The sequence below is a fragment of the Cryptomeria japonica genome, chromosome 11 (assembly GCF_030272615.1).
Source record: "Cryptomeria japonica chromosome 11, Sugi_1.0, whole genome shotgun sequence".
Lineage (NCBI taxonomy): Eukaryota > Viridiplantae > Streptophyta > Pinopsida > Cupressales > Cupressaceae > Cryptomeria > Cryptomeria japonica.
The window spans coordinates 160,968,342-160,994,829 of record NC_081415.1 but is presented as its reverse complement, the minus strand read 5'-3'; the positions used below and the strand labels follow the sequence as shown (position 1 = coordinate 160,994,829).

The 26,488-nt window shown below is 35.9% G+C and overlaps 1 protein-coding gene across 5 annotated transcripts in view; it reads right to left on the bottom strand.

The window, feature by feature from the left end:
* Positions 1-9,335, bottom strand: part of LOC131066069 (protein ENHANCED DISEASE RESISTANCE 2) — a 65,007-nt gene extending 55,672 nt beyond the window's left edge. The window contains exons 1-6 of one of the 5 annotated variants that reach the window (XM_058000744.2): positions 9,143-9,335; positions 8,843-9,040; positions 4,772-4,846; positions 4,604-4,657; positions 4,368-4,433; positions 4,148-4,209 (exon numbers count right to left, since the gene is read on the bottom strand). In XM_058000744.2, coding sequence (XP_057856727.1) covers positions 4,148-4,209; positions 4,368-4,433; positions 4,604-4,657; positions 4,772-4,846; positions 8,843-8,968 — 383 coding nt within the window. In that variant the 5' untranslated portion in view covers positions 8,969-9,040; positions 9,143-9,335. Of the gene's footprint in view, positions 1-4,147; positions 4,210-4,367; positions 4,434-4,603; positions 4,658-4,771; positions 4,847-7,706; positions 7,888-7,981; positions 8,273-8,842; positions 9,122-9,142 lie in introns of those variants that run through there. The other 4 variants (XM_058000743.2, XM_059214064.1, XM_058000745.2 and 1 more) reach the window with 4 other exon arrangements.
* Between the last annotated feature and the right edge of the window lie 17,153 nt (positions 9,336-26,488).

The following is a 26,488-nucleotide window of genomic DNA, read 5'->3' as shown; positions in this document are numbered from 1 at the left end:
CGAGAGCTACTAGGTACCTCGCCCTGGTCCCTTGGAGAGGGACAGGAGCGATTTAGTCAATATAGGTCATTTTCTCCATTTTTTGCATCTCAAATTATATTCATTTGGCAAAGTATCTTCCTTCGGACGTCCTCCAGTTGCTGAGCTATCAAAATCTTGCATGGGCATGGCGAAATTTGAATTGTAGCTCCGGTCCTTCACTGAGGGACAGGAGCGATTTTCCTTCTGGAGACCTTTCTGTGCTCATGAAAATCTTCAATTTATATTCAATGAAAAGATCTCGTCGTTCTTCATCACTTCAAACGTAAAATTTGTCTGGGCTCTGCAAGGACAATGAGATATTTGAAATTGAGCTCCCGTCCTTCACTGAGGGACAGGAGCGATTTTGCTCCTACAGGCCAAAATAACAAGATTTTTCACATTTTAACACTTCACGAGGCGAAAACAAATCAATTCCAATGCCCAGGATCAAACTTCAAAAAAGTCAAAATTTGGTCAAAATATTCAATCAGACAAAAATTCACATTGACGGTCATCCTTTAGACAAGTTTAAGCTCTGCATGAACATTCCAATTGAAAATTAGACCATTTTGGCGAATTCATTGCATTCAAAAATTTGCTTCTAGGAAAGAAGCTCAAAAAGCTCTCAAAAGCGACTGGATTTTGGCTTGAAAAGGCAAAATTTAAAACCCTAAGGCTTGGCCCTAAATCCAGACAACTAACTAACTAACAAAACCCTAAAAACGAAAGCGAAAACGAACAAAAACAAGCAAAAAGAGGGGGTCCCCATTTGCGATGGGGCGATGTGTGAAATGGTCACAACAGGAAGGCATAGCAGAATAATGAACTTATCTGCAGTATACTTGAATGTTAATCAAGGAAGACAGTTTGATGACCATTTGCTAATCATTGACACCATTCGCTGATCAAAGGGGACAATTCGCTGACCATAAATGAAGTTCGCTCCTCCAAAGTCAGTTCGTTGTTATTGAAGATGGATTCGCTGATCTTGAAGTGTATTCGCTGTCTCAGAATTGATTCGCTGTCCTTTGGGAGTAGTTTGCTGCCCTGCTGAAGGAATGCATTTTGCTGATGCTCTGCTGAAGGAGTTCGCTGAGTACTTAGATGACTTGCAGATTAGAGAAGTAATTCGCGTGAGTGTGTTGTTGTATGCAATGATTGATAGCCTTGTATATATAGGAGACTTAGCCTTTTAATTCTCCCCAGTCAGATTGCATGAAGAACATATTTAATTACAATTCAATGCTTTAAGGTTAGCGCCAAAACTGAAATAGCCCTCATGTTACAAGTGATTTTAATATAGGTCAGCTCCAACACGTTTTAATACAAGTTACATTCAATAGGTCTTGTCCTATCCACAAGTTACATTATATAGGTCTTGCCCTATCCACAAGTTACATTATATAGGTCTTGCCCAATATTCATAGCAAGCTATAATTACATGTAATCCGAACTTAGCTATATAATTTCAACAAGGTTTTTGTTTATTATCTTTCAAAATCTAGGTTCATCTTTACCTTTGTACTTATCATATTATAGAATCAAGAATGAATTTGGTCTCTCTTAAAAAGAATCAACTAGTTTGCTTCCTAACAAAAGAAACATTAATATCACATGTACCTACTGTTCTTTTCTAAGTCTGAACTGAGGACAGGAGTGACAACATGAGTTTGTAAGCATCCTGAATCCATTTTCCCATAGGATGATATCCTAAGGAATAATGAGGTACATCATAATGAATGGAATGTATACAGTAGCCATAGACAACTTTTGGAAAGACTTAACCAAATCTAGATTTTGCAAATCCATGTCAAAGGAATAAAGACCAAAAAGAAATCAAGAAATGAATCCCATGTAGGTTGTCATAGAGATGGTAAATATCAATGGCATGTGAGGTTGATGCAAGGATATAAGAAAATAAGTGAATTTAGAAGATGAGACTGTAATTAATAGTGTTCCACGGGGACGTGTCCCCCCCCCTTTTTGGCCACGTCTCCCCGTAAGAAATGTCTCGGGGATGCGACGTCTCCCGCCGGCCCGCCACCGCCACCCAAGCGCCGCCAGAACACCGAGACGTCTGGGCGTCTCCCCGTCTCTCGAGAGATGTGCAGACGTCTCTCGAGGGACGGGGAGACGCCCAGACGTCTCCCGTCACCCATGTAAAAAGTAAACAAAAAAAGCATTTTTTTATAAACATGTGACTTTTTGGGGGTTAAGGGGCAACCCTAATTGGACGTGGGCCAATAGAAATAACACCTGACGCCTTTAGAAAATAATAAAAATACCTGGCTGCCCCTTGACCCCAACTTGGGGGCGCTGCCCCCAAACCCCCGTTGAAAAATATAGGGGGAAACCGCACCGATAGAAGTAGGGGAAAATTTAACCTCCGAGTCTGATTAGGCTCCATATAACAACACAATTAGCATTGAAGAAATCTTGGTATTTAGATTTAGTATTTCAAATTTCCTATAGTCTCATTTGAAATGTAATTCTTATACTGTAATATTGTCATACATCTTTTCAAAACTAGTTTTTCAAGTACTATATGTATATGTATAACTATATCAGCACCACCACCCCGCCACGCCACCCCCCAACCGCGTCCCCTCGCCGTCCCCAAACTTAGGCCCTTGGTCCCCTCGTCCCGGAAACGCGTCCCCGCGTCCCCAACGCCCGTGGAACACTGATAATTAAAGAGTGATCACTCCATTGTACAAAGATAAGAGAAAACATCAAATCCAGAAATTTAAGAAAGCTGATGCCAACGAAGATGTCATGAAATTCTGCATATTCTTTAATCAAATAATAATTCATCCTTTTTCTTTCATTAATGCTGGGATGGAAGAAATCCACACTGTAAAATCAAAGTAAATATAAGGCATCTACATGTATGAGTATGCAAGGTCTTTTGAAGGAAATTAATCCTAGCAATAAAAGTGTTGCATCCTTAATGGAATCCACATAAATTTCAAATTTACAAGAGACAATTTATATAGGTGATATAGTATGAGGCAACCTATGCCTTTGCAAATCCACTATCATTTTTTCATTTCTTGACTGAAGGTTGCATCACAGTGTGTATTCTAATTGGATAGGGAGAAGTCATCATTATTACCAGTGGTCTCTGTACATAGTTTTGGATCAGCTTCTCTAACCACCCTCTAGTATCAAAGTTGTACATCTAGTATGTCCTTCTCCAGTCCGACAATCCTGAGTGTCTTATTTTATATACAGCCCATCATAGAAAACAAGGCAGAGTCTTGATCATGTGGTTAACATTGAAAATTTGAATCATATCACAACTCATGCTTTTTTCACTCTCCAACCTTCCACCTTGACCTAAGGTTATGTGAAGTACTTACAAGCTATATTTGGACAGGAAAAGTAAAAACTCTCAGTAAGTGCAATAAATTTGTCATTGATAGAATTAAACTGCATATGCAACATCTAATGTTGTTCAAGTATTGCACGGAAAATATGTTCATCACTTAATTATGTTGGACTACTTTGGTAGTTCCCACCAAAGCACTACCTTTCATCTAAAGGTACTAAACACATAGGTTTAGAACTTTCCATTGCCTGCAGCATTCTTCAATACATATAACCTAGGTTGCCATCCCCAGATTCCCCACAATAAGAGGAGATTTACGATATGTCTCAAGGCATCTGAGCATACTCTACTTGTATACTAAGCTTCATACTGCAAACAAAATCCAGAATCATAAGCCTCAGCTTTGAAAAACATACTCATTGTACGCATAAACTTTGAAAATTGAAATGTAGAACATCTCCTCTAGTCACACAGATCACTTTATGAAGTATCTTCTCCATTCACACTACTCACTTTCTATTTATAAGTCTGTTGTCTACACCAATGAAAGAAACGGTATCAAAAAGGTCCAGTCAACATGAATGATCAGTTCAGCATTTGATATGACCAGAATACAGGATGCATATATTACAGACAAGAACTGGAGAAAAATTTCAACTTTCAATAAAAGTAAGTTTCAAACATTAGTTTGAAAATAATGAGATTGAGGACTAAGTGCGTAAGGCTTCATAGAGCAATAGCTTGTAAAAGAGTCCAGTAAATAACTATGGATTCATGAGACAAAGATATACTTGCCTTAAACCTGACATTTTCTTCCTAGGTGCAACCAAAGTGCTTACTGCTTGAGAAGGTTGTGCCTTCATTTTCCAGGAAAAAAAGAAGTTTTAAGTTAGTTGAAGCCTTCTAAATAACCACATCACTTTATTTAGGACATTCCATAATTTGATAGACAAATAAGATACAAGGTGCAAGCACCAGAAAAATCTTGTTTCACATTCATAAAAATCTATTTGACCTGTAATGCAGCTTCTTTCAAAATATGCATCCACCTGGCAGCCTCTTCTGAACTCCTTGCTCCCACCTGCACAAATTCGTTGAATAGTATACAAGAAGGAAATGCACATACTACCAATTAGAAATATTAAATTTTTACAAGTATATTGTTTAAATTGTCATATTAAAAAAACACTATGTCTCCCAGGAAACTAAGAAACATTCATTTTTTGCATTGCCTGTGTCAAAATATCTTACCTTAAGCTCATCATCATGATTAACAGAATTGTAAAGCGTAAAAACAAATAGAACCTGCAAATGTTGCATAGGAGACATTATATTTAACTCTCATCATCATATAAGTAGATTATAAGATGGAAGCGGAAAAGATATGATTTATTTGCAGCCCATACAAAGCAGACATACTTTTCTGTGAATGCTTTCTCTTCCATTATCTGCAACTCTTATGCATGGGTCAATAACCCCTGTTTTAACAGGCTCCTGAAATGAATGAAGAAAGGTATATAAATAAGGCTATCAAATATGAGAGGTGTGTGGACCATTATAATCCTTAGCATTTAGACTTTGGACATGTTAAAGCATTTAAATTAAAACATTTAGAAATGACATAAGCAATAGTGTTAAGCTTAATGTAGAATAAATTAATAATCAATTATTCTTTTTTATGAGGGATCTCACCAGCTGAAATCGAAGTAAAATACAAATAATCTAACAAACAAGTTACAAGGCTAGAAATCACCAAAAAATGGAAGTAGACAAAGGGGCTACATCCCGAGATAAATCAATTGGTACAAAAAAAGCAGCCCAAAAAGAAACCAAATGCCTTCCACCCAATAGACTAAGAGAATGACCAAAAACTTAGGACAGGTGAAGCACCGCACCCACCAACACCTTTATAACAGCCAGCAGAAGAGCCCACATTTGGGAGCTAAGTAACCATTGATTGCTTGTCTTTTGAGTCCAGAAGCTAGGGAAAGTTGATGCCATAGATAGCATCTTGACACTTCTCCAAACAAAGAAAAGCTCCATCCACCAACATCAGAAGAGTAAACATACTCAAAACTTGCAAAGTACCCAGAGTGTAGGTGACAAAAAGTTCCTTCATCACTGTGCATAGGTCCAAGCAGAATGATTAGAGGTCACAAAGGTGGCAGTGGAAAGAAAAATCTCATTGCTAAGCATACTGATATCACCATAAGATGTTGGTTCTTCTAGGGCAGAGCAAGTCAAAGATGAAGGTGCTACAGCTGAAAATGGAACAAAAGACTCCTCTAGAAGCAGAAAATAATCTTTGCTCAAAAGTGCACCTCACCAACTTAGATCTCAATTTCCAAAATCTGCAAGAAATCCTCTTGGATGAAATTCTGCAGGTAACCTGTAACTCCCAAACTTTCTGACCACAAAATGCTTTACACCAAACTAGGAGAGCCTAGAGGTGAGCAGTTACAAATGGCTTTCAACTACTGGAAAGAAGTGCATCCTAGGATTTGGAACCTTTCTTGCCATGAGCCATACAAAATAGGACCTAGAGGAGGCCACCACAAAAAATCACAAGGCCCACCACCAACAACCACAGGGGAAAAAAGAAGGGCACAATAGAAACATAGAGCTTGCAAAGTATTCTTCAAAGCCACTTACTGCCACCATCAAATTGCCAACTCCAAGAACAACAACAAACTGCCACCCTTCATATCTCCACAAAACCAAATAACAATTCTGAGTGTGGAATAGTAAGCAATGAGAGAGAGATACTAAGACCAACAAACTCATTCCCTGAGAGTCACACCTGGCACAACTCAACACTAAACAAATGCTCACAGGGGAAGACCAATTTATAAAAGTGCACCTTGGTCATCCCACTCATTTGCACAATTGGCCACCAGACAAGAAAGAGGGTTAAGATCCACTATATTGGCTAATTAATCGGCCACTCTGTTGCACATTGAAAACAATGACTGAAAAGAACATCATCGAAGTTCTCTTACAGAGACCAAGCATTTCTTCCAAAAGAGATTTCAGTTTCCAGTTTGACCAATCCACTTTGGTCAGCACCTAGATAACTATTGAAGGATCGCATTCCGCAAATAGCCTCCCACAACCCACTTTTTTAGTGAGATGAAGATCTTCTATAACAGCCATCAATTCAGTCTCATTACTGATGTTAACACCCAAGAAAAATGGAAAAAGAAAAAAACCCTTATTATCTCTCGATAAAAGAACCGCTGCAATAATGCCTTGCCCTTCAAAACTCCATCAAAGTTTAATTTCAATAAGCCACTGGAGAGTTTGATCCAATGAGCTTCATTTCTGACAGACTTTTCTCTTACACCATTACAATGGAATTAATAATCAAATATTTCTACAGTCGACAATCAAATATTCATATTGGGGTTGGGTTTATTGACCTGGAAATTCAGAGCACTCTTGTGTTGCCAAACAATCTAGACGTTTAGAGTATTAATGGAAAACTTGGTTATTGGTTTGAGCAGTTGCATTTCCAGTTGTTTTATTAAAGCCTAGACCTCTCAGTACCATTATTCTGTTTCCAAATATTCTAGATTTGATCAAAGCATTTAAAAGAAAAACTAGGGAAAAAATATTTTCTAGAAATTTCAAGTTCTCACGAATACAAGACAAAAAGATTCAAAAAATTTAATGCCAAAGACTAAAAGTTCACTTTTAAATCTGCAAACTTCTTTGGATAAAAGAACAATAAACAAGAAATAAAACACCAACCTAAAATTGGAAAGAAAAAAAATTCAAATTTAATAAACAGTGGAGAGATGCAAGAGCATGGCAAAGAATGTCCTATCTGCTGCTTCTGTCTGGTTATAACATGAAGCCTTGTTTGGCAGAAGAATTTTGGTTAATTTGCCTTTTCCCATTCTTTGCCAAACGTAATGAAGCAGTTGTAGCCTCTATTTCATTTAGCTAAAACGTTTTTTTAAATAAACAATTAAAAAGCTATGTTGTTCCAAGAATCCAAAGCAGGTACTCACACATTTTGGAAACAAAATAACGAGACTGAGGATTGATAGATCACGAACAGCATAATTTTGGTGTAGACTTATTAAATAAATGACAGAAATGGAATTGGCAGGAAAAGTTAGTGGAAATTCCTGGCAATAGTAATGGATCTGTTAAGCTTTATGAGGTCTAATTTCTGATGAAGCATTTCAGAGTTTTTATTTATAAAGAAAAAAACAAGAAATCTTTACACCAAAAAACAACTTTATGAAGTTTTTAGAACCGCTGGAACTTGGAAAACTGAGTTCCAGCTGCCTAATTTTATCAAAGCTATGGCATTGTTGTCAGGAGGAACAATAGGTAAGAAAGTCACCTAAAATTAGGCCAAGCCATTAGTAATATATCTGAAAGATGCATTAAATTAAACCGAACACCCAACACAGTTTTTCTTAAACAAAAATCAGCAGTGCCCATATAAGTGTATTCAATCGGTGCTTACAGCAATTTATAGTTCTGAAAAATTGAATTTCCGGAAATTAAAGACAATATAGGAATGAGAAATATGTTGCAAATTGAGATGCATTTTTCCTGCCTATCCAAAGGAACATTTTAGGATTCAAAGATAATAACAAACAACAACGGCCATACCAGAAAGTCATCCTGACACCGAGATTGAATCGACAAAAACACCATTCATAAGGCATTAGTCAACTATATGTATAGACAAAATATTATATAAATTTAAAAAGTCCAAATCCCAAGATATTGAGAATATTATAGTTAGGTCGGCAATACACCAAAAACAGACATCGTATCAGGTGCTTTCACACAAGGAAGATTTCACAGAGCTCCAGAACAAATTTAAACAAGAAAATAAAGGACAAATTGGGATACTAATGATGAAAGCCGGATGGCAAAAAAACCAAATAAAACAATAAAAAATAGTAAACTATTGAAAGAAAAATATGAGAAAAAATAACAAAACAATAAAAATAATAATAAACTACTAAAAGAACAGTATCAGAAAGATTAAAAAAATTATAATATGCTGAAACCCGAAGAAGATTCTAAAAAACGAAATAATTACAGTGCATGTATATTGAATTTATAAAAGAAAAAAAAATAAAAAATTCCAATAGAATAATTTATGAAGAAAGTTGTGAACTCTAAGTAAAATAAGAAACAACCAAAACACTAAAATCAAAATTTCGTTACTACCAAATATTTCATTAGCGAAATTGGAGATAGGCAAATTTCGCTCTGGAAAAGCAATAGGCCAGCTAGAAATATTCCAGCGCAGAAATCCTTAAGAAAAAAGAGAAAAGGAATCCAAAAAGTCAAAATATCTAAAAAGATGAAAAAATCAATTCAAATTTTATTCAACGACAGTTAATATTACTTGCAACACAGTATTTTATTGGTAATCATGAGCACTGCTAATAAAAATCAATTCAATCCTACAAGAACTCAAACCAATGCAATTTTTTAAAATAAATTACATAAACTTACCTCATGGCCAGTGGAGGGCATGGATTTGAAGCACAAAAGCGCATTGCCCTGCAAAATAAAATATTTCTTGCGAGGGAACTGCAACCTTAATCTATTTGGTTGTATAACATAGAGCCATCCTTCCATTGTACAATCTTGAAACGTGGGAGAAAAATGTAACAGAAGATTTCGCTGGGGCTGAACTTCTTCCGTCACCTACTAGACAACATTAATTAATAAAAAGAAAGTAGTTGTAATGTTGTTCAGAAGCGGTGTCAATGATCACCTCGGAATCACATCTTTCAAAAAAAATTAAATTACCTGATGGAAAAAAGACAAAACAGAAATCTTATTCAATTGTGTACTCAAGTGACAGAAAGTGAAAACCAAACTACTTGACAGAAAATCATTTGAAAGTGGCAAAGATTGAATCACAAAAGGCGCGCTTCAATAAATTTTTTTCAAATAATGCATGCAGCAATGGTGTTACTTGACGGAAAAATCGATGTCAGATTACAGAGACTGGTAGTTTGCGACAGAAGAAGATTACTGGTAGTTCACGGTGACATATTTGGACGTAACCGAACTTTAAAATTTAAAGATTTAAAATAATAATAATAATAATTGAATACAAGTGTTACTTTCGCCAAATTATAAGGCATGCATTTTTAGCTTTAAAATAAAATAAAAATTAATTTCCAATCATAGGATATAATTTGGGCTAAGTCAACATTAGCAAGAGAAGAAGTGCTTTACACTAGGCCAATTTTATTTTATTGTTTTTAAGTATTTTAAAATGAAAAGAAATTGATTCTCTAGTTTAATAAGGTTATAAGGTCGCACCTTTTAATTAAAAAGTCCTAGGATTGACAGTGGCCACCTATAAATAATATAGGCACAACTAGTAAAGAGAAAGGAATCCTTCACTAGGTGGCGGATAAATGAGTGGCTATAAATATTAGTTTTAAAAGTGGAGGTTCTATGCCAAATTCATTTGAAAATCTTAAGAAACGGTCTAAGTTTTGTTTTGTTTTTGTTTTTTAATTGAATGAAGTAAATCACAAAGAACATAGTTATCAACAAATAGTTGAAAAATAAACTAAACTATTCATAAATGTAAATCATTCACTAGAAAGTAAAAAGAAACAATACTTAGAAAATGGAAAATGTCAAATTTTTTTTAGGTTATGTTAAACTCTCTAGAATGGTTCATTTCATGTAGTGGGAAATGAATATTTTGAGGAATCATTCCTTACTCAAGTAGAAAACAACATAATGTTTTGTCAATTATGTCTAACTCTTTATAATGCTCTATTCCATGCATTAGAGATTGGATACGTTGAGGAGTCATTTACTCGGTGACAAGTGGAAAAAAGTAAACACTTCTTTATTGATTATGTTAGACTCTCTAGATCGGATTCCTTGGGGATTGAATATATTAAGGATTCATTCTTTGGACTATAAGTAGAAATAAAAAAACATATTTTGTTAGTCATATCAAACTCTCTAGAATGGTCAAAAGTGTAGAAGTAGAATTCAAATGTGCACATGAATAATGGGGAATATGTAGTATTACATGATGGAAGCTAAAGCATTGATTGTCTTGAAGCTCGACTAAAGAAAAGTAATGTGACAAGTTCCTTTAAATTGTTTCATCTATGAAGAAATTCAATAATCATTACATGAAAATAAAAGGAAAAAACATCTATGGAGGTTGTCGATGTCTAGGAAAAAGTCAAGCTAAGTGTCAAAAATTTGAGAGTTGGAGAGTTAGCTAGGAGTAATGATATAGTGGTTATGAGGCATAATGTTAGGGTTTAGATTGACTGAAGCAATAAACAATATTAATTATAATACAAATTAAAAAGTAAAAATAGCAATTCACAATAACACAGATTTAATGTGGTTTACCCAATGTGGACTACATCCACATAGAAATAGTCATCCACTTTCTTTTATTATCCAATGATGAAACAAATTACAATCTTATTGCTTTTCACATTCCATGGCCACTTATTTATCAAACTTTTTTGGTGTTTTACAAAGGTCTATTTTCATACCAAAATAGCAACCAACTTCTTTATTAAATAATGGGAACTCCCCAATTAATTGATTTGGAGGGAAATCATTGTTGTAAAAGTCATCGTAATTTAAGCTTGACAACGTGATTAGTCACTACATACTAACAATCTACCACTTGGAGATTGATCAGGCTCCACACTAAAAAATCTCCCACCTGGAGACTAATCTTTGAGTAACACCATTTCACCTCTGGCTCCCTCTAGATTGATGCACATGGACTTGGCTTGTTTCTCATTTCCATTATTATGCTTGAAGGCCAACAAAAACTGAGCAAGAAATTAATTTCTCCTAACTTATTTTTTGAGGCTTTGTCACCAACAATATTGGTGCCAAATTGTACAAAATTATATAGGCTAGTTGGACACTAAAGAGGTAATACTTATCCAATGGAATAAGTCAATTGGGGATAAATTTGGTCCCAGTGGAAAGTTTGATCAATATATTCTGATTGAATGCCAAGATTTAATTTTGTTAACAAAATAGGCAAAAAAGATTGTTAACACCATTGAAGATACTATGAATAAATTGAAAGAGGCTTTAAAAGTGGCAAAGTTTAGAATAAATTGGGTGGATGCATCTAACAAAGAGCGACTAAATTACTACTTAGTGAGTTACAAGGAAGACAAGAAGAAACAATAAGTATTGAGGTTATTTTGAATTCAAAATTGAGAATATCCCTCATTCTTTCAATAGTTTTTTTACTTCAAATTCTTTGGCAGTTGGGACACCTAAAATAATAGCAAAATAATTTAACTTTGGCCTCTTAGTTTCAAACTAGCAACTTCCTTTCACTATGTAGCAATATACATTGCATTGTTGTTATTTTCAATTTAGAGATAGAAGGTATCTCTTCTTCAGTTAGTTAAGATTCTTCTTCCTAGGCGTCAAGGCAAATTTGTTATATTGGGTGCACTCCCAAAATTTCTATTCTTAGAATTTTAAGTTGCAACTAATTGAGACAATTTCTAGCTTGCATAATAGCAACTTTTTGTTTTCTTCTCTAGTTTAGTTCCTCTTTCAAAGCATTACTTATATTTAGCAACTGAATTTTGAAACCTTTGTGCAAATATTACTATTTTGGGTCTTTCAGTTATAGGCTAGCAACTTGCATGTTGGATGCACCTCCTAGGATGTTTTGGTTTTGGTAAGATTTTGATCCTTGATTTTAAGGAAGGCTTTCCCTATAAACATAATTTGAAAACTCATTATTAAGGTCAGAGAATTGATGATTTTAGGTTGGAATTAAGTCCATAGCATTTAGTATTTTCTTGCTTTCAACTCTTAGTTACTTTAAGAGATATTTTGTGAGAAGTTGTAAACAAAATATCAATGATTTGTTGGTATGCTTCGAAGGATAGTGGAAATGAAGCTCATGTTGTGCAATCTCTGTGGATGTCTCTTGTGATTGTGTCATGACCCACTTCCACACACATACACACACATATATAATTCTTTCCATCCTTATAAAATTATTCTCCTAATCATCAACCTTTAATTATTGTTATATCATCGAGGTGTTGGATTTGAGTAATAGCTTGTTGCATCAAGTCACAAATGTTTTGACTTCTCTAAAGGGAAGAACATGCCAAGGTAGAAACCAAAATATTTATTTTCATATTTAGGGACTTACAATATTTTATATTCTATAATCTACAAATATTTTTTATATAACCCCACATGCTATGTAAAATGCTAAAACCTTATCTCGCCTATGCAATATTAGGGTTTCTCCCACGTTTCTCCATGACTTGTCTTACATAGTTGTTGTAGAAAAATGGAGCAAGAAACGAGTACAAGGCTAGGTGTATGGAGAAACAATGGCAATGGTATTGTCAGCTTGTTAGATTTGTGTGAGTATTGTCATTGATGTCAAACCCAGTGATCTGGTTGGACCGGATGTGGGGTGTTTTTTGCTAAGGCACCGAAAGTTGTTCTGGTATTGCAATTTGTGTAACGGTAGAAGTGTTGGAATCCAAGAACATTGAGAGGGGAGGTGAATCAGTGTTCTACCAAAATGATAAATTTTAACCTTATTAAAACATGCATACACTAACCGGTATACCAATACATATAGAATTGAAAGAAGTAAAGCAACCAATAAGCCAATCACACATATAAATACCATAACACACATAATTATACGTGGAAAACCTCAAAGAGGAAAAACCACGGTGGGATTTGTGACCCACAATATCAATTCACTAGCCATACGAAGAGATATTACAAAATATAGGGGCCTGCACTTGCAGGAAGGCTTACAGCCTAGAGCACACTGCTAAATCACAAAAGGAGCCTCACTGACTACATACAAATCCAGATTGCAATTTGGAGAAATGATTGAACTGCAAAGATAACATCTTCTATACTTGAATACAGTTTCGGTTAAGCTTTGTATGTTTCGGTTTGAAACCCTTAACCCTATACCAGAATAACCCTTTACAAAAATATCCTCACATACATAATCTCTCTCATATGTTTTGCATCTCCTTCATTATTTCCTTCCCAATACATATTCTCATGATATCATATTTCAAAATGGTCTAACCAACTGACCCATATACCCTTTATAATTTATCATGCCTTATGTCAGCTTACAAAGATAATTACAATATGAATTGTGATGCTAAAAATGTGGTATATAAGAGGCATACACATATAATGAGACAATAAAATGTAATTGAAAAGCTTAATTTCAAAACTAGATTAGAAATGCAAACCACAAGCCTTCCTTGAAATGTTTCATTTTCCTCTATTCTTGAGGACCTTGAAGGTGTTGGATTGATGGGCTCTGAGTGGAGCAATGACCTCCAAAGTGACAACTCAAGAGTTGAGTAGCTATTTGATCATGATTGACTATGGAGATGATATGAAATGCATGATTTAAGAAACTAGATTAACATGCTATGATAAATCCAAAAGCTAAATGATAGATAATTGAAATGCAAATTGCCTATAGTAATGATGTCTAAATTGATATGAGATGGGATCCATATGGCTCCAAAATGAGGGATATTTATAGGAATTCCAAGGCCAAAGATAAGGTGGCAGGAATCGACAGTCCAGATCTGATCTGAAGATATCAAGGGCCAAGATTGAGGAAGTTGGAGAAGAGGATGGAGGAAGGGACACTTGTCATCTCTATGGTGACAAGTGTCAAGGAGCCTTGCTCATGAGAGGGCAAGTGTCCAAGGGAGGAGACATGTGGCAAAAATGCCATGTGTCTCAAGGAGAGAATATCCACACCATGGGAGGTTAGGATGTGCAAGATAGGATAGGGTTAGTTAGACCCAAGATTAGATTGAATGGGTTAAGTTAGGGGATGGTTAGGTTAGGTGGTTAAAGTTAGGAGCCATGTGCTCATTTGAATTTAGAAATTCAAATAATTGAAAAATGGTAATTAATCTCAACAAACTTGAGTTTGTTAATCTTAATTAGGGATTAGAAGAATTGATTAAATGGGGGGAGGATTAATTAATTTGGATTAATTAATCAAAGGGAATTATTGATATGAACTTATTAAATAAATCCTTAGATTTATTAATAAGTAGATGAAAGGTATTTAATCAAATTGCTTGTGAATTCAATTAAATTTGGAAGGGGGGTTAATTAAATAATTGCTTATTTAATTAATTATCTTCAGACCATTTTTAGGTGTATACATTTTGCCCCTCTTTGAAGCGATGTGTGATGACGCGTTGATTCAAAGAATAATCTCAATGTGATGATGTTGATGTGATATTGGTTTGATGGGATGCCCCAACCATTGATTGCTAAATTGTGATACTATGATGCCCCCTCGGGAGATCAATTGAGATAATTGACCTTTGGAGTTTTTGGATCTTTGTGAAATTGATTTCCTGATTAGAAATGATTTGACTTCTGCAACGTTGATTTATGAAACTGTGAGTTCTTTGATCACTATGATGTGATTCTGGATGTGATGATTGATAAAGCTTGATTGAATTGATAAGATTTATTAGATTGATAAGATCAAGATTTAGTCTGGTTTCAAGAATGACACCTCCTATATAAGACAAAGATGATCAAAGCGTCTGGTTTCAGGAACGATATATCCTGTATAAGACTTGATCAAGATGTCTGGTTCCAGGAAGGATTCATCCTGTATAAGACATTGATAGAATGGATCAGATGAGATAAATAACTGACATTTTGTTGATATCCTGTTGCAGGAAGATTTCGATGCTGATTTGGGTTCATATTTGAGGGGGTAGCATAAGATTTGCGTTGGGTCGACAATATTTGGAGAGATGAGTCATCGTTATGATTGTGTATACACCTATGTTGATACATTGACGATTCCTGCGATAGATTTGGCTTTGGATAAGATGATATTTTGTGATCCCATGCAAGAATGAAATGCAAGCTAAATGCAAACGCAAAATGAAATGCAATGCAGTGATCAAACCGGTCATGAAGTCATTGCTTTGTTTCATCATTGAGCCTTTGAAATGTGGGAAGTGGGTGCAAATATCAATGGTATAATTGAACCATGATGACCTGAGCACTACTTTCCTGGGTTTTGATATTGCAAGTTAGCACAAGCATCAAGGTATAATTGAACCAAGATGACCAGAGTGTTGCTTGCGTAAAACAGGTAGTATTAACCATTTCTATATGCAAGTCCGAAATGTCTTCAATGATACTCTGATGATCATTTCCTTAGACAACTTTGCATATATTAATGATTAATTTACAGACAGTAGACAAGAAAAATATCATGTTCCTTCCTCATTCCTCTAGTCAAAGACATCCTGGAGTTACTTAGAAATCATGATAGCGAAAATCAACATAAAATAGTTGATTCATTATTGCCAAAGTGTTAAAATCACGAGTCAAGATATATCATCCATTGATATGTGTTTTTTCATGTTTAGATTGATATGTGATAGTTAATGGTTGACAATGTGATCTTATGTTCAACGTTGGATGTGTCTTAGTTTTTTGCTTGACAAGCATTGTCTAACTGTTGTTCTACCTGCTTTGATTAAGCTCAAAATGATTGCAACTTTTTGCCCCCAACCAGGTTCATGATTTTGCCCCCAGCCTAGAAACAAGCCTTATAATGATATAGACAATGATCTAAACCATGTCGAGAAATCACCTGAGATGCCTGCGTATGGACAAAGGCTTTATGATGAATATGAACAACACCGATGGAAAAGAATGCAAGCGGAAGAATGCATGAACCAATAGATGGTAGAGCTAGCTGACAGATAATGCATGTTTGCCAGGTTTTCACCATCTATTTTTATTGCACTTTTTCTCATATTTGATTTTTTTTATTATTTTCTGTTTTTTTACTTTTTTTGGATTTTTCTGCTTTTTCACTGTTTTTGGATTTTTCTGCTTTTTCACTGTTTTTGGATTTTTTTTGCTTTTTCACTATTTTTGGATTTTTTAGACATAAATATTCTTCAGATGCATGCTATTGATGGGTGCCTCGTGCTGATCTCCATCTTGTGTTGATAGCTGATATGCCCCTGACCCAAATACTGTTGTGACCACAAATGGACCTAACTAGTTTGGTTCAAATTTTCCCTTCTTTTCTCGATCTGACTGATTTTGTGGATTTTCCTTTAGTACTAGTTCTCCCACTTGAAAGATTCATAGTTTGACCTTGTGATTATAACTTCGACACATTCTTTATTGATATACCTTTAGATGATCAAAGGCATTTTGTCTTCTTTCATGGATCAGTTCTAACTCTTGCAGTCTAGATACTCATTGTTCTTCATCTAGGATAAGTGTTTTTAGTGATATGCGTAGAGAGGGTATCTCTACTTCGATTGGCAATATGGCTTCTGATCCATATACAAGAGAGAAAGGTGTGGCACCTGTTGGTATGCGGATACTGGTGCGGTAGGCCCAGAGAGCAGGGTTTAGTTGAATATGCCAAACTTTCCTAGCATTGTTCACTGTCTTTTTGAGGATTTTTAGATTAGTTTTGTTAGATGCTTCCGCCCGCCCATTTCCCTGTGGATAATATGGTGTGGAGAATCTGTGTTGGATTTTGAACTTCAAACATAGCTCTTGTACATCCTAATTCTTGAATGGTCGCCCATTATCAGTGATAATGGTCATTGGTATTCCATAGCGACAGATGATGTAATTCAAGATGAATGCAACAATTTGTTTTCCTTTAATATTTGTGAGAGGTATTGCCTCGATCCATTTTGTAAAATATTCTATAGCTACAAGGATGAATTTGTGACCATTAGATGAAGAAGGATTTATCTTTCCTACTAGATCAAGACCCTATTGGCAGAAAGGCCAAGATGTTGCCAAAGCATGAAGTTCTTGTGCTGGTGCATGGATCAAGTTTCCATGGATCTGACATTGTTTGCACGTTCTAGCTATTTGAAAAGAATCTCGTTCTGTAGTTAGCCAATAATAGCCCAAGCGTATGAGTTTTTTTGAAAGGGTAAGACCACTTGAATGAGTGCCACAAATGTCGTTATGGACTTCCTTTAAGGCCTTCTCAGATTCTTCTTGTTCGAGACATCTTAAAAGAGCACCGTCTAGACCTCGTTTAAATAGGGTATGTGCGACAATAGTATAATGGGAGGATTGGCGAATAAAGTTTCTCTTTTGATTTTTCGATAAGTCAAGAGGTAAGATGTTATCTTTTAGGTATGTGTAAGTTTGGCCATGGCGGGAGGAATCATGTGAAATAATTTGACAGATGGTTTGGGAATCAGGACAATTAAAGGCAGGATGAAACAACTCTTCAACCAGGAATTCATAACGCTCTTGATTTTCCTGTGTTTGTAATAGAGAAGCAAGTGTTACCATGGCATCTGCTACTTTGTTATCATTTCTTGGAATTTGTTCAAAAGTGATTTCAACAAAATATTTATTGAAGTCATCCACCATCTTTTTGTGAGGCATGAGTTTGCCATCTTTTGTTTGATAGTCATCATTGATTTGATTGATGACAAGCTGAGAGACTCCAAAGACCTGAAGTTGTGTAATGTTCCATTCCACAACCATTTTGATACCTGTAACCAAAGCCTCATACTCTGCAGTGTTGTTGGTGCATGGGAAGCTTAATTTGTATGCTTTTGAAATTGTATGACCTTGTGGTGTGATGAATAGAATACCCGCTCTTGATCCATGATGTGTTTCATTATTGATGCTTGCTCCTGGACTGATATTTGGGTGATGTATTATAATATCTGGATCCAACCCTAGAATGTCGGCATATGACCATCTTTTGATTTGCCTCCTTTTGAAGAGTTCCAAGTATTTTTGCCTTTCTAGTTCCGATAGAGAAGTTGCTGGATGTAGATCAGTTGTACCAATGATAACTGCCTCTGCTAGTTCCATCAAGATATATGACTTCTCTTGATAAAATTTAGATAAGGTGTCAAATCTCCCATCTTCCGGTGCCTCAAGGAGGTTTTCACTGTTAGATGCGTCCTTTATGTTTACTCTTTTTCGGTCTAATGTTGCCAAGAAATGGTTTTTAGCATTAGACTTATTGTTTTCTTTATTTTCACTTTTGCGACTAGGAGATTTGACACCCAAATGACTTGAAGATACGTTTCTGAAATTTCTGGTGAGAGTTGTTGTAGGTTCGATTTCATTAAGATATAAAGAGATGGCATGGTCATTAGGAAAGGTATCCATGGTGGTATGTCCTTCATTTTCCCAGTCCATAGGTTCAAGATGAATTAAGGATAAAGGATCCTCATGGTGGATTATATCAAAGATATTAGGGGTCATGATAGAGATGTCAAGGATTTTAGTATGTATTTCCATGTCTAGAACAATACTCTCGTCAGAATGACCTCGTACAAGTAGCTCCTGATTGTCCTCGGTTAAGTCCATGTCAGCTGCATGTGATTCTGATTCAAATAGGCTAGTTCCTAACGTTTGTCCTACATACATGTGAACTATATCGACTTCTACATCTTCTTCTTCCCTTTCAACTTCAAGTTGCTCTTGTTTGTTGTTCTATGATAATGAATATTCTCCGTTTCCTCGATCTCTTAGCCGTATTTGTTTTTCCATGTTTGACAAAATTGATGCAAATGATTGTTCTTTGGATTGTGTGCTGGAATATGTTGCCTCTTTGTTATGTGAAACCATGACCTCTTGAGTTGATTTCAGATTATTACAACACTACAATGGATTTGAGTCTGCTGATATTGTGATTTCCTGCCCATTGTAGGGAAATTTTAAGCACTGATGGCATGCTGATGGAATAGCTTGCATGTTTTGTATCCATGGTCTCCCCAAGAGTATGTTGTATGGTAGGTCCAAGTCTAGAACTTGGCATGTTGTCTCTTTTTGCAAAGGTCCCACTCTGATGGGTAAAACCACAACTCCTTTAGAGGAATGCTCTTCTTCATCATATGCTTTAATTTTGATCTTTTTTAGGGGATCAATTGCATCTTCTGAATAACCCAAAGCACAGACAAGACTCAAAGAACAAATGTTTAAGCCAACTCCTCCATCTATCCGGACATGTTTAACAAGCGTTCTATGAATGAGGACTTCAATTTGCAAGGAATCAATGCTTGGATGTGAAGGAGATGAGATTTGAATAGGATCCTCCAAAATAGGCTTGATGGGTATATTGTTTGGTAAGGATGCTGTGGAAGATTCTTGCAAGCTTTCAGGAGGTGTAGGAATAGATGCCTTTGGAGAGTTAATTTTCTTATGGAGGGATGAGCCGTTGCTAGACATAGGTGCACGATTTTGATCTTTCTCAGCCAAATCCTTTAGGGATATCTTTAAGAGTTGCATAAAAGAACCACCTTTCTTTTGAGATGTATTTGAATCCTTGTGAGGTTTTAACATGGTTGGATTTTGATTTTAGACTTGTTTGATTGTTCTGAAATGTTGGTTTGTTATGTTTTCTTCTTGTGTTTTGCTTTGGTATGTCATGTGGATATGATTTTTAGCTATTGCAAGTGTTTTTGTTTCTTTTTCAAAGGTTTGATTGTCTAAAAGTTGTTTTTGACAAGGGATCAACTGTCAATGTAAATGTGATAGCGCGATATGACACGACAAGATGGTTTAAGTGTTTTAAAAGTTTGCAAGTTTTTCGATCTTCAGTTTTCGAGTGCAATGGTGATGATTTGATAAGAACCAAGTCCAATAGGAACGATATATCCTATGATAGAGAACGAGGTTATTTTGATCAATCATTATAGTTTCATGATTAAAGGATGATAGATCCTGATGAGAAACTATGTTTGAGTGATCAGTTTATCTAAGAAAATGTGATGTTGCACTTTAAGGTGTTAGATCTTTAAACTTGTTGGAAATGAATACTTGAGACCTTTAGCGTGTCTAGCTCTTAAATATGTTTTGACAGAAGATAACCTAATTGAATGACCCAAGAAGATGACCTAGTCTCTATGTTTGACTAACTGAGAAATGGGTTATTTTTATTTTCTGATTTTGATGCAGTTTACCAGAAACACTGACAAAATAACCAGAAATGCTGCTATATGGGCCAGAAACACTGCTAAACTGACTAGAAATGCTGCTATATGGACCAAAAGCGATGACAAACTAACCAGAAACAATGCTATATTGACCACAAACACTGACAAATAGACTAGAAACACATTCAACCAGACTAGAAATACTGCTATATTGACTAGAAACGCTGCTATATGGACTAGAAACACTGACAAACTAACTAGGAACACTGACAAATTGACCAAGAATGCTAAGGAACATACCAAAAACCCTATTATATAGTGTAATAACTCTAAAGTTCAAAACAATGATGTTTGGACTCAGCAAATTAGGTGTTTGAACTTAGGAGATTGTTATTTTGACCTATCTTTTTTTTATTTTCAGACTCAGATAACTGAAATTTAGGCCTAGCAAGTGCATACTAGGAGATTTAGTGTTGAAACATGAGTAATTTGACATTCAACCCAAAAGAGATGATGTTTAGACTAAGAGAGCTGGCATTTAGACCGTAAGAGCTGAGGTTTAGACCAAGAGAGTTGACATTTAGACCAAGAGTGCCGATGTTTAGACCAAGAACTCTGAAGCTTAAACTAGTGATGTTAGAACTTATACAATGATTATTTTGACCCCAATAGTTAATGTGTAGAATGAAAAAAATGATGTTTATACCTAGCAAGCTCAACCTTGGAGAGTTAATGTTGAAATATGAAAAATCTAACATTCATAGCAAGAGAGATGACATTTAAACTAGAAGAGCGATTGTTTGGACCGTAGGTGCGACTATTTGGACCGCAAGTGCGACCGTTTGGACCGTATGTGCAACTGTTTGAACCGTATGTGCGACCGTTTGAACCAAAAGAGCTAATCTGTAGGTGCGACTATTTGGACCATAGGTGCAACTGTTTGAACTGTATGTGCAACTGTTTGGACCATATGTGCGACTGTTTGAACCGTATGTGCGACCATTTGGACCGTATGTGCAACTGTTTGGCCGAAAGAGCTGACCTGTACTAGATCCCAACAACATGAGCAAGGAATGAGGTTATTTCGATCAAACGTTGTAGTTTCATGATTAAAGGATGATATATCCTGATGAGAAACTATGTTTGAATGATCAGTTTATCAAAGACAATGTGATGTTGCACTTTAAGGTGATTGATCTTTAACTTGTTTGGGGTGAAAACTTAAGACCTTTGCGTGTCTTGTTCTTGAATCTATTTTGACAAAAGATAACCTGATTGAATGACCCAACAAGATGACCTACTCTCTATGTTTGATTGTTTGAGAAATGGGTTGTTTTTGTTTTCTGATTTTGATGCAGTTTACCAAAAACACTAACAAAGTGACCAGGAACTCTGCTATACTAACCAGAAACGTTGACAAACTTACCAAAAACATTGCTAAATAGACCAAAAATGTTGAGAGATAGACCATAAACGCTGACAGACAAACCAAAAATGTTGACAGACAGACCAGAAATGCTGACAGATAAACTAGAAACGCTGCCAGACAGACCAGAAACGCTGCCAGACATACCAGAAATGTTGACAGACAGACCAAAAACGCTGACGGACAGACTAGAAATGCTATTCTGCAATACAGTGACTAAAAAGTTCAAATGATAATGTGTAGACTTAGTAAATTAAGTGTTTGAACTTAAGAGATTTCAATTTTGACCCAACTTTGTGATTTTCAGACTCAGAAAATGGATATGTAGACCTAGCAAGTACCAACTAGGAGATTTGATGCTGCAACATGAGCAATTTGACATGCAACTCACAAGAGTTGTTGATTTTACCAAGGGAGTTGACCTTTAGACCAAGAGAGCTACTGTTTAGACTAGGAACTCTACTGTATTGACCAGAAATACTACTAAACTGACTAGAAACTCTAATGTTTAGACCAAAAACTCTAATGTGCTCAACCTTGGAGAGTTAATGTTAAAATATGATATATTTGACATTCACACCAAGAGAGTTGATGTTTGGACTAAAAATGTGACTGTTTGGACCATAGGTGCGACTCTCTGAACTTTAGATGCGACTGTTTGGACTGAAAGAGCTAATCTTTGGACCAAAAGAGCTAATGTTTGGACTGTGAATGCGACTGTTTGGATTGATAAAGCTAATGTTTGGACCAAAAGAGCTAATGTTTGGATTGTGAATGTGACTATTTGGATTGATAGAGCTAATCTGATGTGAAACTTGTGAATTTGACCATTTGAAGTCTGATTTTTCAATGTTTGTTATATTTCAATGGATGATATCTTGACTTGACTTACAAACACAGAATTTAGATTGTATTTTTGTCCCAAAGGACACATAAAGTGTATGTTCAAGAAGCTTTAAAGAAAGCCTAAGTTTTCACGGGTTTTGAACAATTTGAAAACACATCAATCAGTCTATCCTATGGAATGAAAACCTTTGCTTGTTGACTTAGGTACACACCCAATAGCTAATCAAAATATGGCCGATGAGTCTCATGCAATGGATTCTCAACACCGTATTATCCGACTCCAAACACTAATGGGGGCATGATATGGCAAGTGTCTTGGGAGAGTTACTATCTCTCTTGCACAAAGATTATCACCCTTTCGAAGGTGAATCGGGTAGCTTCTAATTTACTTAGAACTAGTAAGGGGTCCGTTCAGCACGTCGGGGTATAAACTCAATTAAGAGGTCTCCCAGCCTTGAAAACCAAGGTTTGATATACCCGAAGGTACGAAGGAGAGCTATTCTTGAGCACTGTTGTTGCTTTGATTTTCATCAAAAACACATTTATTTTATAGTGGGTTGGAGTACTTGGCGTTAGCTGTTCCCACTTAGGTCGTTCCCCTCTCACCGACCTTAAGGGCTAAGAGTTAATAACTCCTCAGGAGGGCAGGCCTGCTAAAGAAATGCACTATTGAAAGCAAAGGATGAGTCTGGTTTTCTGATCACCTAAGAAAGGTGAGAGCATACTCGCCTATCATCAAAACACATAAGACATGTTTGTCTATTTCCATTGTAATTAGTCTATGTGCCTAATTTAACAAATATAATTGCAAAATCTCACGGCTGCAAACAAAGTTAGTAGTTTATGTTGCATTATTTAGCGGCAAAATAGTTTATGACTCCGGTCTTTCACAATGAAATAAGTACCTGCAAAACCAACAATCTGCAAATTAGGTTCAGGAAAATGACAGTCCAACAACAGAAATGAGGAATGCAACATACAATATTTGCAAAATTAACAAAAAACTGAAAATGCCATCAAATTGACCAATAACGTCATCATATATGCCAAGAACACTGCTATGCACACCAGAAATGTTGTTCTGCACACCAGAAATGCTGTTAATAGACTGAAAACGCTGACAAATGTGCCAAAAATGCCACAATGCATACGAAAAATGCTAAAGTACAGACTGAAAGCGCTAAAGTATAGAAAAGCATAAAAATAGAGTTGAAGAATCTCCCATAAATGCCATTTGAGGTGCCGGAACGCCACAATAGAGACCAAGAATGTGATTCAAGAGCCCAAGAGAGCTAATCTGCACTCTGAAAGAGCTAATCAACCTGTCAATAAAATTTCCTGCAAGAAAACTTGTTAAAGATCAAAGGGGCTGGGCCCCACGGTGGGAGACAATTAATGTGATGCTAAAAATGTGGTATATAAGAGGCATACACATATAATGAGACAATAAAATATAATTGAAAAGCTTAGTTTCAAAACTAGATTAGAAATGCAAACCACAAGCCTTCCTTGAAATGTCTCATTTTCCTCTATTCTTGAGGACCTTGAAGGTGTTGGATTGATGGGCTCTGAGTGGAGAAATGACCTCCAAAGTGACAACTCAAGAGTTGAGTAGCTATTTGATCATGAGTGACTATGGAGATGATATGAAATGCATGATTTAAGAAACTAGATTAACATGCTATGATAAATCTAAAAGATAAATGATAGATAATTGAAATGCAAATTGCCTATAGTAATGATGCCTAAATTGATATGAGATGGGATCCATATGGCTCCAAAATGAGAGATATTTATAGGAATTCCAAGGCCAAAGATGAGGTGGTAGGAATCGATGGTCTAGATTTGATCTGAAGATATCAAGGGCCAAGATTGAGGAAGTTGGAGAAGAGGATGGAGGAAGGGACACTTGTCATCTTTGTGGTGGCAAGTGTCAAGGAGCCTTGCTCATGAGAGGGCAAGTGTCCAAGGGAGGAGACATGTGGCAAAAGTGCCACGTGTCTCAAGGAGAGAATATCCACACCATGGGAGGTTAGGATAAGGAGGTTAGGATGTGCAAGATAGGATAGGGTTAGTTAGACCCAAGATTAGATTGAATGGGTTAAGTTAGGGGATGGTTAGGTTAGGTGGTTAAAGTTAGGAGCCATGTGCTCATTTGAATTTAGAAATTTAAATAATTGAAAAATGGTAATTAATCTCAACAAACTTGAGTTTGTTAATCTTAATTAGGGATTAGAAGAATTGATTAAATGGGGAGAGGATTAATTAATCAAAGGGAATTATTGATATGAACTTATTAAATAAATCCTTAGATTTATTAATAAGTAGATGAAAGGTATTTAATCAAATTGCTTGTGAATTCAATTAAATTGGGAAGGGGGGTTAATTAAATAATTGCTTATTTAATTAATTATCTTCAGACCATTTTTAGGTGTATACATGAATGTACATGTCGGCTAGATAACATAAATACATGAATATCAAAATCAATTGCTGATGTGGATCCAAAAGATGTCGGTCTCCAATACCGATAACCTGATTCTATACCATGTCAGCCTGCATTGTCGGTAACCAAAGAATTTCTTCCAACTTGTTGATGTTGGTGTCAGTGTCGGTGAAGTGTTTGTGATGTGCTTGTCAGTACACAACTAACCCAAAATATGAAGTCGGGACAAGTTGTCATGTTGCCATCAATGACAACATATTGAAACCAACTAATTGAGTGTCAATTGCCAACAATCTCCTCTTTGGCATTGATGGCAACACTCATGTGAAAAATGGTCATGGTTTCCAACTACCGGTTTCATCCTAAACCTGCTCCCCCTGAGATGAATATCCATCAATACAAAATACTCCATACTTCCATAGTTTTCCACCTATACTCCCCCTAATGTATACAACTCCCTTTTTCTTTTTCACATCAATATTACCCCCCTTTGACATCAATGTCATCAAAAATTTAAAAAAGAATACCAAAAACTGAAAACCGGGATGAAGAATGAAAGACTTTACAATGAATATGTCCCCAAAATACCTTACCGGAGCTGAATATATTTAAAAATTTATGGATAGGCCTTCTCCAAAAGCTCTAGATAAGTATCCCAACCAGATTTGAAAGTGTCAGAAATAAACACAAGTACATTTAACATATGGGAAAATGACTCTTTCTCATTAAGTTTTGTCGGTGTGGGCTTACCAACCATATCTATACACTCCTTCTTATGTACACTTAATGAATCCAATCGGGGACTCACCAAACCTCTAAGACTTCTGTCTCATCTTATGATTTTGTCTTTTTCCCTTTCAAGAGTACAAACTTGGGCTTCCAAACCAAAATCTGACCATCTATAGATGTAGTCAATGAATTCAATCCATCAAAAGAATTGGCTATACTTGTAATTTTCTCCTGAATGTCCCTAATATTTTTATCTATCTCAGTTGTGAGAAAACCTGTATTACAACATACTCTATAGATATTTGTACACTGCCTCAATGCATTATCTATCAATTTCAACTTATCATTAATTTCCTTCCTTTTAGACTCAATCATTTGATCAAATGTAGCTCTCTTTGCCTGTGTGAATCACTCCAGTGCTTGTCGGTTTGATATCTGTTGTAAACATTGAAAATCCTTTGAAATGTGTTCAATGATTATCTTGAGCTTGCCGGATGGGCTTGCTTCATTGCCAAATTTACACTCTGGGATAAGTCTATGCAAAATAGTGATAGACTGATCAATAACTCCTTTGTCCATAGATCCTTCCTTCATCATTTTCTGTGCAACCAACATCATGAGCTCTATAGAACTCATCTCAGTTATGCTTTTCTTTTCAACCTGTGAGGTGTCAATTGACAACAATGATGGACTCACTACTAGTTCCCTATCAGATTCCT